The following is a 13,576-nucleotide window of genomic DNA, read 5'->3' as shown; positions in this document are numbered from 1 at the left end:
AATAGAAATAACATGTGTACAAGATTTAGTCAAATGTGGCTGTGAATAGGGGGAACAGTAATTAATAGACTAGGGATAACTCAAGAATGATTAAACGTATAATAATAGTGTATAGGTCAAAATAAAGCTTAAGATAAGAAGGACACGAATATGAATAGTTTAGTTACTTAAAAATTATACAATAGGAAATGTACATATCACATTGATCCGTAATAGTTCACAAAGTTACCATTCATAAATCTTCACGGGATATAACAATTTTATCTTATTCTAAATATATCAACTTATGAATAGAAACGACCCGCCAATGGCCACAGTTTATTTATTCAATACCGTGTACTTGTTTACAATAAAGAATTCCCTGCTTAAAAATATGCAATATTACAATGTCTCATAGCCATTCCACTTGTAAATATTGAAAAGCTGTTTGCTAAAACATTTTTACTAATGATTTGTTTATTAATTTTCTTTCTCTACAAATATTCTTCGACTATTTGATGTTTTTCTCATTCTATTTCGTTATAATCATCTCTAAAGAAATATGGATAAGAGGAGGAAACATCATTCTAACCTGCTGGTGTTATTTGAATTTCACAATAATCAACTCCACATTAGGTTGTATGATTTTGTTGTAACTGTGAAGACATTTGGTTACATTGTATAAATTAATCAAATAGAAATAAATCGAAAATAGGAACATTTATTACATTATTTACAATAGTTGGAAAATATGTATTTATTTTATTTAAACACATAAATATTGGTACAAAGAAGCACCAGATATATGTATGCGCCACACAAATCTCATTTGATTTTTGTTAGGGCTATGATACAACCCAGGTGCCCAAACCGAAACAGGTGGTTTTTTTAGGGGGCCACACTCGGAGCCTTTGACCTAAAGATCTGATCCACAAGGCAGTGAAGCATTTTAAGTAGATGCAGTCCCATGGTAGCCGGTGACCAACGATTGATTCCTACGCCATTTGTTCCCTCAGCATACTAGAGCCCATGTGCACCATCGGTTTGGAATCAGGGTTTTCCAACTCTCCTAGATGGATTTTCCGTGTCCACCAACCCGGTTAAAGCGCCGGACATTCGCTTTTCGTACTCTCAATTTCGTAAACAACAGTAATGCCACGAGAAGGCAATGAGTAGGACTTCCCTGGCAGAGGCTATATACGTGTGACCATGTGAGAGCATTTGGAGAGGGAGAGCGGATTTCAATATGTTTCGTAAATATATAAGTAACTCTTTCTTCAAATCTACATTTGATTCAATATATTTTAAAGACTTTACTGTTAAACTTGATTGTGCTTCAATTATCTGAGGATATTGAAAATGTTTAAGTCGGCGTCATTAGTGCTTGTCTTTGATGTATGGTGAATAGAACAACATTCTTGTGCTTATGTAAACTAAAAGAGTTGTTAATTGATGGAAATTTTTCTCTCGTGTTTTAGTAATATTACTAGTTTGATAATTCAATACACTGAATAGTTGTTAATTAGCTCATGGCACTAGTTCATGAAATCAATGGCAGTTGAATTGATCCATGTAGATCGGTTCAAGCTATTTTATTCGAGTCATTGAATTCTTCGTGAATAATGGTTGGAGTAACTAGTCTTAAAATCAGTCAAACTGATGCAGATGTAGTCATTCTTTGTCTTATCTAAGATCTTGAGTTTCACAATCATATTATACGCTTTATTACGCAAATTCATTCTTTCTACAATCATATTGTTTATATCTAGTCTTTTCTAACACTGATACCAATATTTCTTCTACCTTTATGTAATTTGTCTTGTCAATTCCCTTTTGTTGTGATCAAGTTATGTTGTAATTTGAATTGATGCACATCTATGCCAAGTTCTATGTTGAATATAACTAAGTATGAATTCATTGACTCCAATCTCAATACGCGGAAATCATAAGTGTTTTCTTTAAAATCCCTCAATCTGATAGAAATCTTCTGATATAATTTAGTTGTTGTTATTGACGAATTTACGAAATAATTATGAATGTTTCGATATATGTCGATAGAAATAACTCCTGGTTCTTCTAGATTTTCGACTGCATGAATATTGATATCTGTGATTTATTTTTATAGTGACATTAATCATTATATTGATAATACTTGATGTTTTTCACATACCATTTATAATTCGTCATTTGTTTACTCTGAGATTTTGAGTAGCAGAACAGAAGTGAAACAATCTATGCAAAATAAAATAAATGTACTAACACTTGTTTGAGATACATATTTTCATTCAGAATATTGAATATATGTATTGTGTTGTTTTCTCAATCATATTATTGAGAAAATTTCTAACTGAATACATTTAGGATTGCAGTTGTAGAAATAGACAATAGACAGAAGAAATGTATGTTTATTGCGAGAAGTTACAAAGTATTTACATAACACATATACATATCGTTCATTAGCATCTTCTGGTGTGCTCTGCAATCTGAACTGTCTTTTGTCCTGGTCTCCAAGTATTCTGCCAACGTTACGCTTTTGGAGCACTGAAACGTTTCACTCTGTCTGACAATTGTTTCAACTTCGACGCCATTTCTCTCCAAATACTACTTAAAAATAATCTTGACAGTGGCATTCAGTACACAGCTATCTGAATCGAAGTTTTAACCTAATTTCCAATTTATTTCTATTACAATCATCGGTGTAAATGAATAGTTTATTTTTTTATCTCTAAATTTTTATTATTTCAGGTCAAATTGAGTGTACAGCTAATCTATCACTATTTACACGTTGTAATACAAGTCAACAGCTGAAAAAGAATGTGTCAAGTACCACTTATAATAAATCAAATGCTCAATTGACATTGTCTACTTATCCATCAACTAGTAATGATAATGATAATCTTGGTAAATGGTCTTCTAAACAAGTGGACTGTAATGAGGAAACAACTTTAATTGCATTAATTCATCAACAAAATGATTTAGATAATATAACTGGAGGTATTTTGTCCTCTACAACGAATAAATATCGCGAAAATCGTCATTTTGATCATATTTGTTGTTCCATTGAACAATTGTATAAAAATAGACAACAAGTTATAGTATGTTTATGTTTGGTATTATTTCTCTCCCTCACACACACACTTATTATTGATTGTAGAATTCTATTATCCATGATTTCATTTACTTAAACTGCACAATCATATTTATTGTTAATTTTATTTACTAAACGAAAACGTGACACAAATCCATGAAGTCATTGACAATTGGACTGAGCCATGTTGATGGGTGCAGGCTACCTGGTTGGGATCCGCGAGATGATAAAAACAGATGGTTAGAGACCTTGAATGACATGGATCGAAATCGTTTGCAATGGCGAAGGTGCATCTACTCTTTGTGTTCTCTCAAATTCTAATCTTCTGAATTCTTCTTGTCCCTATCTTTCTTCTCTTTCCAAATTTATTTCACTGGATTATACTCCTTGAATAACATCTTCAAACCCTAGTCTTTCCTATTACTGCTTATACTCTTACTACCTCTACCACCATGGGATTGGAATCGACAACTTCATCTCTGTGCTAATGTGGTATGGCTACTGATGTACGTACGTACGAAGTTCTACGTTGTGACTGATTGACTGACTTATTTACTAAAAATAGTGGCCTTTAGTAATATAGAGTAGTGTTGAATAATTAAAACAATTTGAAGTGGTATTGTATCTTGCAGTATTACCCTGCCCGACCATCTAAATGATGACTACAATCAATTAAAATCTTAATTTTAGAAAGTTTTGATTAATTTTGGTCACTTCACTAGAACCCTCTTTCAAAATAATCTACTCAGTCAGAAGAACCGGCTTGAGAGGAATGAAATTGATAAGATTTATGTACAATAAAGGCTACAGCCATTCATCAATTCAAAAGTAACTTCTATGTTCAATCTCTCATTCTTTCATGATCTAAACCTTCATTTCTATCTCCCATAATATATTATTTTATTCTCTACTCCTTTTTAACTATTTTTTACAACTAGTAATTTGCCATTATTCTATATTTTAATTATTCTATTCTGAATTTCAGTCAAGTGAACAGTTAGTTATCTTCATCTAAAGATTTTCCATTAACCCCGATATGTATAATCATGTTTTAATATCTGAATTTCGTAATGATTCATGACATTATATCATTTTAGGTATTTTAATTACTGCCACACATTCTATTTAAATATAACTATTTTGGGTAATAAATTAGCTATAAACACACCTGTAAAACCTAAATGGGGAGAATTGTCGAAAAGAAAATCGTCTTCGATGAATTATCGTTATTCGTTTCCAATGAAATAGTTGTACGTTAAATCCCTGTTCCATTAGTTGAAAATAAGTATAAGTAATGTTGTAAATTTTTTGCCTGAGAATGACTTTTTGATCTTAAGTACTTAGGTAAGATTGTCTTACTGTGCAATGATACACCAGCTTTGTAGTTGACAATTAGTGTTCATAAGTACGACGTATACTTTTCACTGTGTCATTTCGAAGTTTTTCTTGAACTCTGGTAGTACCTCAAACTTGCATTTACTTTTCTCGATAAATCTTAGTAGTTTTGTGTTTGCTAATCGAATTTAAAATACATCAGTGAAAGAAGTTCTACATTATGATTGTAAAATCTAGAGGCTCTAAAATGAGTATATTCGGTGATCGATCATCGTTGGTTCAGGAAGGTTGCTAACAGGCGGTAACAATAGTATGTTAGTAATACCGTGGTTCGGTAGTAGATATCCATAATTTCATCTCTTTGTGTAATGTCTACCTTCTTCATTATTGCTCAGTTGTTCCAGGATGTATGTGTGTTTGGAAAAATGAATTAAGTTTTTTTTTTTAAAAAAAAAGCAAACCTATCAATTCGTATGATTTTAATATGGTGTAGAATATTTGTTTGTCAGAATGTGGATGTTGGGGTACTGCTTTTTGATAATATTGTTCGGAAGAACAATTAAAGTTTCATAACCAGTCTTTTCAGTTCAGAGATCACAAAATCATCAACATCTGTCAGTGTTGATAACCCGAACTTTTTTGTAATGGTTCAGAATATTACCTAGTATAAACATTTTTCACTGAATTTTTGTTTTTTCCCAAATAAAAGATTTTGCAGATTTAGTGCTGTGTAATTTGAATGAATTAGGCAATGACAATTATCATATATTTTGTTGGCTTTAACTACTCTTCCTTTGATATGAATTCGACTTAAGAGTTAGGTCTGAATTAGAATGACCTGCAAACTGATTTCCTCCTATGGTCTATGACATTTATGCATGTTATAGCTGGCTAGAAAAAGCCTATTCTTCAGGCTAATGACGTTGTTGATTTAAATTATTCTGGAGCTTTAAGCTAATAATTCTTTCTTGTGAGCTAATATCACGCAGTCACCTAACCTATCATTGTGTATTATCTATTTGTCAACATTGTTTTTCACTCCACAATTCTAACATAAAAACATGAATTTCTCCTTCATAAAGTTCTTAGACTTAAAGTTCCGTATAAAGGCTACTGATACTTCACTTGTTTGTTTAGAGGGTTGTAAATTGAAGTGTTCTTAAACTTAAAACCAATTAAATGACAATATTCTGCTTACATTTGATACTTAAAAATATATGAATTAATCTTTTTTATATCATCTATTTCAGATTGTTGATACTAGTCAAATATTAAGCGGACATTTAAACAAGTTACAGTGGCCACTTAAAGGATGGTATCTACGTAGTTTAACTTATTCAGCTTGTCGTTCATCTGTATACTCCGGTCTTGGAGCTCATCGTATCCACAGATGGACTCCAAATAATCCTGATCCGAATTCACGATCATTTTGTCATCGAACAATAGCTTTACTTGCATTTCCGGAAGGACCACCACTTCTTGACGGATATTATGTAGCTATCTGGGAAGATAAGGGTTTGATTGAAGTCAAAGATTCAGATAAGGATATTAATGCTATTACTACTACTAATAGCAATAATGATAATGATAATAACAACAATAATAGTGATAATAATAATAGTCATGATCAATTTCTCATGAATTGTTTATTTACCAACAGAAACTGATTTCCAACATGACAACAGTGATTCTCTACTTATCTCTTTCTTGTCTTTCCGTTATCATCCTTATACCAACGAAAATCTTTATTCCCACAATAATGCATCTAAATTATACTTGTATCTATGTAACAATGTTTCAGGTTCTGTATAAAGTATAGCGTTTACGATCATATATGTATACATAATCAACTTTATTTAAAGATATATTTAGGGGTTATATTATCTACTAGAATTTCATCTTGTTGACATCAAACTTCTTGACAAATTACAGATTGTTTTGTTCATCTCTTTTTGTGTACATATAATTTTTTTCTTTCCAGTCATATAATTATTTATCATTTTACCAAAGAGTAATACATACAATAGTCAGCGCCACTATCGACCTACTGGTGGCCTCCAAAAAGAATCGTTCTTTTTTTTCTTTCATTTTAACAAATTAATTTTATTGTTGCTATTATCATTGATGATTTCATTATAGTGTTAAATATTTATTTTATATAAATAATTAGTTGCATATTGTTTACTTAATCACATCTGAATTTTCTTTCATATTATAAAATGATTTACATTGGTGGGATCATTGAATAGTGGTTGTTCTGGCTTGGTTTTGTTTCCTTTGTATATTCACTAGCCTAACTTCCTTTACGTCTCATAGGTTTTTTTAGGTGATCAGCTCTTGTCGTCTAATATTTCGTCTATTTATTAAATTTCAATACCTATAACCTTGGTCAATTGTAAATAGTAATGTAGTGAACGAGAACACGAGTGGGGACAATCAAATATATTTAAGCACAAATTACAGACTATCTCACTAAATTCTGATAACCATACAGTCAGCAGTTAATTTGCAAACTAACAATCAATTGTCTCAATATTAACTGTTTCTTCTGTAAATATCAGTCCATCTTCTCTGATTTCATCGTTCATGCATTTTCGTACCGATCGAGCTTCATTACTGTTCTTTTCTTCTCGATTTTCTGCCAAAATACATTCTATGTCTGACCATCATTATCTACTACTTATGTGGATATAAGTAGACCACACCACAGTAATATTAGGCTACAGGTTAGATTATAGGATTCTTTGCTAAATCTGATTAGATTCCTACATTACCTACAATACAACTGACGCAATTCAATTTCTTAAATAATCTTTGAAAATAAAGCTTTTATATCTGATATATTTTGTTTTATTGTTTTTTCCTACAATGCTTGTCCATTTGAATAAAACATTGCACAAACAATTCATATAGTTTGCAAAAATTATCAGAATGCCTATTTTGATTGATTAAAACTACAATTATCAGATTATAATATTGTAAGTTGAATAATTCCCTCGCTTGATACATAAATTTTATATCCCTATTATCTGTTAAAAATCAAAATGAGTGACGTTTCTAATCTGAATTATTTATGAATCTTAATTTTGGGAGATTTATAGGTTGTAGAACTGATAATTGTTTAAATGAAATATGCGATCATGAAGAACATTTGTAGCTGAGGATGTGAATATGATCTTTTTGAATTTAGTATTTCCATAGTTGAAATGATGAGTCAATTGAAGCTAGGCCACCATGGAAAACCTGGAAGTTTTGGACGGCCGTTTCGTTCTATTATGGGACTCCACAGCAGTGCGCATCCACGATCCCACACCCGTGAGATTCGAACCCAGGACCTACCAGTCCCGCGTCAGAGCACTTAACGGATAGACCACTGAGCCGGCATCCAACGGTGTTAATGTCTAACTTCAACCAATCCATGATTTTGAGCAACCGTTCACTATTGTCTTCAGTGAGTTTATATCTCTATAACAGACTTGGTTGAACTCCACTGGTCACTGCTTCCCACTAGAACTCAAGGAAATATCTCTTGAAGTCAGTCAAATATGAAATGATGAAGAATTTTTGTAGCTGAAGATGAGAATATGATCTTCTTAAAGTACGTGTTGATTATGTTGTTCAATAGAACAATGTAAGCTTCACAACCAAACTATTCAGTTAAGAGATCAAAGCATGTTCAAAATCAACTGTAACAATGATGAATATACGTATTTGTCTAAACCAAATGTTGATATTAGTACGGCGAAATGAAATGTAGTTGAAGGGATAAGATATAAAAGTTTACTCATGGTGATTGATCACTTTCTGATCTATGGAATTTAATCATAAAATTATTAGTAACGTAATAAACTATTTTTAGACGGTAATAATCAATTCTTTACGCATTAGTAGACGGGATTTTCTCATGACTGATTCTCATTTATCCGTTAACAGTGCATCCCTTGATAAGTATTTTCATTATCATTTTAAAGATTCTTCAGTTTCGATCTATATTGTCATATATGATTGTTTTCGATGTTTATTCGGGTATCCATTACAAACGTAATACGTGGTCATGGATTCATCTTTAAGCCACACTGTGTGAAGGCTGAAAAGTGTTTATAAATGGCGAGATGTATGCGACCAGTCGCCTGATGCTATGACAGTCAAAAATGCGAATAAATAACACACATCCATAATGAGCGGATGTCAGAAGACAGAATGATATACTTATTTGTATCCAAACTATTTATCATTAAATACTCACACTTTCTGCTTATATAAAATTTAAATGATTATTGGATTCAGATTTTGTAAATCATGGCCTCCTACAGGGCTTACAATCAAGCTCATTTGATAATAGTCACATCAGGTCTAATAACTAATATGGTGAACGAGAACACAAGTAGGGACAGTCGAATGTATTTGAATACAAAATTACAGGATATCTTAGTAAAATCTGAGGATCATACAGTAAGTACTTCATTTGCAAAATATCAGTCAATCGTCTCCGACTTCATTGTTCTTTCGTTTCCATACCAATCATTCTTTATTCTCGTACTCATTTCCTTTGATCTTCTAAACCTTCTGTCTCCAAGCATTTCACTTTCGATTGATGATACATACTACTTATATTTGTCGACATCAGTAGCACACACCACACTTAATCGAAGGAGTTAAAACAATGTTTACAAATTCAACCTAGTGTTGAAATCTCAATAACTTTTATTACTGAACCATTATGTTTTGGGTACAAGGTAAATAATATTTTGTTTTTGTCAATAAGTTTATCTGCTGAAATTTAATCACTAGAAAATACATCACTTTTCGTGACAATGAATCTATTCTATTTATAAATCAAAATAATATGATATTGAAATTTTAAAGTCCAGTGAAAGCAACTTGTAAAATAGAAAGGACAAACAGGATGTCTTGAATAATAATAATAATTGTTGTTATTATTATGAATAATAGACTAATCAACAAACGTGTTGCAACTGTCAATTTTATTACCTCATTTCTCAACGTGTACTATTATTTTGAGTGAAACCATTAATTGATCGATGTTAGTCTACCATAGAAAACCTGGAAGCACTGGACGGCCATTACGTTCAAGTATGACACTCTTAATCAGTGCGCATCCACCATCCGGCTTGCAGGATTCGAACTCAGGATCTTCGGTCTCGCGCTCGTGTACTGCTATTAGTCATCGTACGTTTTTACATATTTACTACTTTATTTAATTTAACTGTTACTAAACTAAGTTCTGTCTTAGTGAATTCATTTGCATATAAGTTATTGTGTTTCAAGATATCCTTAATTAGATATACCTCAGCTTTATTATGAAGTCTATATTTTTCTATGCTTTTCAGCTGAAGCTAAGTTGAAATATAGTTAATCGTTTGTTTCCATAATGTGATAATACAGTTACAAACAAATCTTGTGTACATAAACAACATGTGGGATCTCTTAGCTTACTTTGGTCTAAAACTTCTTTTTTTCCGTGTTCATTAATCTATCGTTATTACTCCTCTGTTATTAATTTACAATTATTAGTTAACTATTGTAACAATTATGATTGTTTATCATATTTTCCTAATAAATTATTACTTCTTTTATACAAAATAAATCAATAATTTTTTCCACTAGCCAGTAGATGGTTATTGGGCGTGGGTTACTTATATACACATAAGTAGTATATGACGATGGTCAGGCATAGAATGTATTTCAGTAGAAGATCGATAAAGAAAGAACGGTACCGAAACGCAGTCGGTATGAAAATGCATGAACAATAAAATTGGAGACGATGGACTGATATTTGCAGAAGGAACAGTCAAAGTTGAGACAATTGATTGATAGTTCGCAAATTAACTACGTACTGTATGGTTGTTAAATTTTATTGAGATATTCTGTAATTTCGTGTTAAATATATTCGATTGTCCCCACTCGTATTCTTGTTCATTACGGTTACATAACTACCTTTATATAATTGATTATTTCAAACAATTTGTCAACAAGTCCTTAGAATTCTTCTACTTGACAATTATCTGTTTATCGAGATAGAGTTGCTGAGATTGTTAAGTTTCATTGAAGCACAAGTGCGGCGCACATCCACGACTCCGCATTCAGGAATCGGACACAGGATCTTCTGTTTTGCGTTTGAACGCCTAGCCTTCAGACCAATGAGACGATAGTTATTGATATACTAGTCTAACATCCACCAGTTCACAAAATTGCTCTATCATCTTCCACTGTTTTCTGTGAGTACCTTCCTCGCTCTCGATTTGGTTTGGCTCTGTTGGTCATGGCTTTCCGCCAGAACGTGGACTTTATTCTCAAAGCTGGTCACCAGCGAGAACATAATAACTGTCATTATGGGGTTGTAAAGATTGTTTGTTTGTGGACGAGAGAGAGCCTTGGTTCGATTCCCGTGTGAGCGGTTATAGATATGTACTTCGAGGAGTCCCATACTGGAATGAAACTGCTGTCCAGCGCTTCCAGGTTTTCTATGATGGTCTTACTTTGATCGGTTCGTGTTTGCTGCGAAATTATCCATTTGGCCTAATACATAATGTCTATTTGTACTGGAAAACATTTTCTATCACCTTTCATAAAATGAGATCTATTTTATTATAGACTTAAGTATTTTAATTAACTATGAAAGTACTATTGTCCAGTTTAGGTAAACGATACCGTCTAAAAGAAAATTTGCTTTGGTGAATCGTCATTATTTCTTATCGACAACTATCTATTTTATTCCATCATGTTGTTCACTGATTGGTTAACTAGCCTACAAACAATTCGTCTGTTGATGTTGGCTAAACTAAGAAAAATAAAGTGGAATCACTTGTAGTTAGTTTAAAGAAGATCAACTATCATAAATTGTCGAACAACATAAAGTTAATAATAATGTTATTAATTATAATGAAAATTAAGTAATCTACCGATTGAATATGGCCGAATAACATTTTGTGAAATATATTTTACGGAATAGTTACACTTACTCTATTAATGTAAATGACCTTATTCTACACAGTATAATAACATGTTGTGTAACTGATATTTACCGAAATCATTTTTTTAAAATCTCTTTATATTTAGTTTATTCTTCTGAATAATTTCACTTACTGTTTGTTCAAAAAGTGAATCCAAACTATAAGTTTAATGAATTAAATTGATGTACGTGTATTTCAGGGTGAACAGATTAGCCTAAACATCTGGGCTACCTGTTCCTGTCATCTATATATTTCAACAAGCTATCTAATTTTGTTTGTTTTAATACATCATTATGGCTAATAATCGCTCAACCTATTCAGGTGCGTTTCTGAAAAGTTTACAACCTTTCTCCGTAAAGGTCACAAAAGGCCCAATCAGAGGTATCGTGGTTACTGGCAATATGCAGCAAAAAGAATGTACATTATTCAGATGTCAGTCGACTGGACTGCTAACTTCTAACTGACGATCACTCTATATTTATCGTCAGGATCGACGAAGAAGCAAGAAACGGAAACTTGTTGAAATACTTTGTGCTGAGAATTATATTTTGCACCGAAAAAACATAATTGAATAAAGCTAATACTAATAAACTAAACAATTCAATATTTTTATTAAATAGGAACAATAAAATCGACATATTTCCTATCTGTAACAACAAAATATGTTTGGAAATGAAGAATTATAAATAATTATCATATTTCATATGTAATAGACAAAAAAGAACAACAAATTCTGATTAAAATAAAGTATATTCAACAGGCATTAAAAATTGATCTCCTCATATTTATATGTGCTTATGAAGTTTAGGAATCTCTTGAGAATGTCGTCATTAATTGTTCATCATCCTTTTATGATGTTTTGGAGTTAGCCACTCTATAGAGAAATAAATATTTCATGGGTTTTTTATTATGCATTTTGTGAAGATTTTTCCATGAATCTTATCCATTTTAAAACATATCTATAGACAGAGATGTTCGTCTACTTGATTGGTCTGCAGAGATACTTTAGGTAGGACCTATACAACCATTGAAGACTAATGATTATTAGAGTTTTTTTGTAGTTTTTGGTACTTCATAGCAACCCCTACCCATATCCATTCACTGTATCGAACATAGGAACTCATATGATAAGCTGTTTGTTATTAAGTTGGTATCCAATGGTTTACCACTTGAAGTTTTTACTTCGTGAGTGTTTTCAATGAAATTTCGCATTTACCGTGTTCTGATTAAATTTAAACCTATATTCTGTATATTTATTTGTTTATTCTTGTGTAATTTCTTTTCTAAATCGATGACAAAGAATAACTTGAAAAGGAGAGCCAATCAGAGTGGTATATGTATTAATGAGTATTCGTGCACTTTATTCGATAGTCCAATACTCTTTCTCACTCACACTTATGTTCTTGCTCAAGTAGTCAGTTGGGGGGGTTGCCGCGTAGCACACTGTGTACCAGTATCAGATTTTGGACACCTTCCATCACAACATAACTATTTGGAAACGTCTTGTTCTCATCGCTACTGATCCTCCCCATACATATTAATTTATCTAAATATGATATGGTTTGTACTAATACAGCTGGGAGTACTCATGTCTAATATTATCCAGCTCTTTACCGTAAACTGATATTAATATGCTGCACAAACCTACAAGCATAATTTGTTTATTAAAATGTGTGACATCTTACCATGTAATCAACTACAGGTAACATACAGAAGATATTATCAACAGTGTACATTTATTGCTGAAAATGGATTGAAATTATAAAAAAACTGCAATGAATTAACCGTAATGATAATTTTGGAACTGATTATAATAATAGGAAATTAGGACAAGATGAAAGTCGAACAAGGGTAGGAAAATTCGCGCGATTTATTTGATAGCAGGTTTAAATTTTTCTACATTACTAAAAATAGTTACACTTTTATCAATGTATGGCTTTGTGGAGATCGTAAAAGTTTCATTGTTTAAGCTCACTACAATGCGCACTGATGAGGGGTCTCAGGCACGGAGGAAACAGTATTTTAGTGCTTCCTAACTTTCAGTTCCGGTTTCGCTAAGATCGGTACGTAATTTAATTGATGAAAATTTTATAATCTTCATGAAACTCTTCACTGATAATAAACGTATCCGCACTAGTTACTAGTTTGAAGGTGCGATTTACTCAACGCTAACCAGGCGTGGTTAGTGGAGTTCAACTAT

The 13,576-nt window shown here is 32.0% G+C and overlaps 1 protein-coding gene across 1 annotated transcript in view; it reads left to right on the top strand.

Moving 5' to 3' along the window:
* Nucleotides 1-8,472, top strand: part of Smp_130040 (pecanex-related protein) — a gene marked incomplete at both ends in the record, with an annotated part of 66,638 nt that extends 58,166 nt beyond the window's left edge. The window contains 2 exons of the mRNA XM_018790780.1: nt 2,725-3,074; nt 8,374-8,472. Coding sequence (XP_018646017.1) covers nt 2,725-3,074; nt 8,374-8,472 — 449 coding nt within the window. The remainder of the gene's footprint in view (nt 1-2,724; nt 3,075-8,373) is intronic.
* Nucleotides 8,473-13,576: the final 5,104 nt, after the last annotated feature.

The sequence above is a fragment of the Schistosoma mansoni genome, assembly GCF_000237925.1.
Source record: "Schistosoma mansoni, WGS project CABG00000000 data, supercontig 0037, strain Puerto Rico, whole genome shotgun sequence".
Lineage (NCBI taxonomy): Eukaryota > Metazoa > Platyhelminthes > Trematoda > Strigeidida > Schistosomatidae > Schistosoma > Schistosoma mansoni.
The sequence above is the reverse complement of the archived record's forward strand: the minus strand, read 5'-3'. Positions and strand labels throughout refer to the sequence as shown.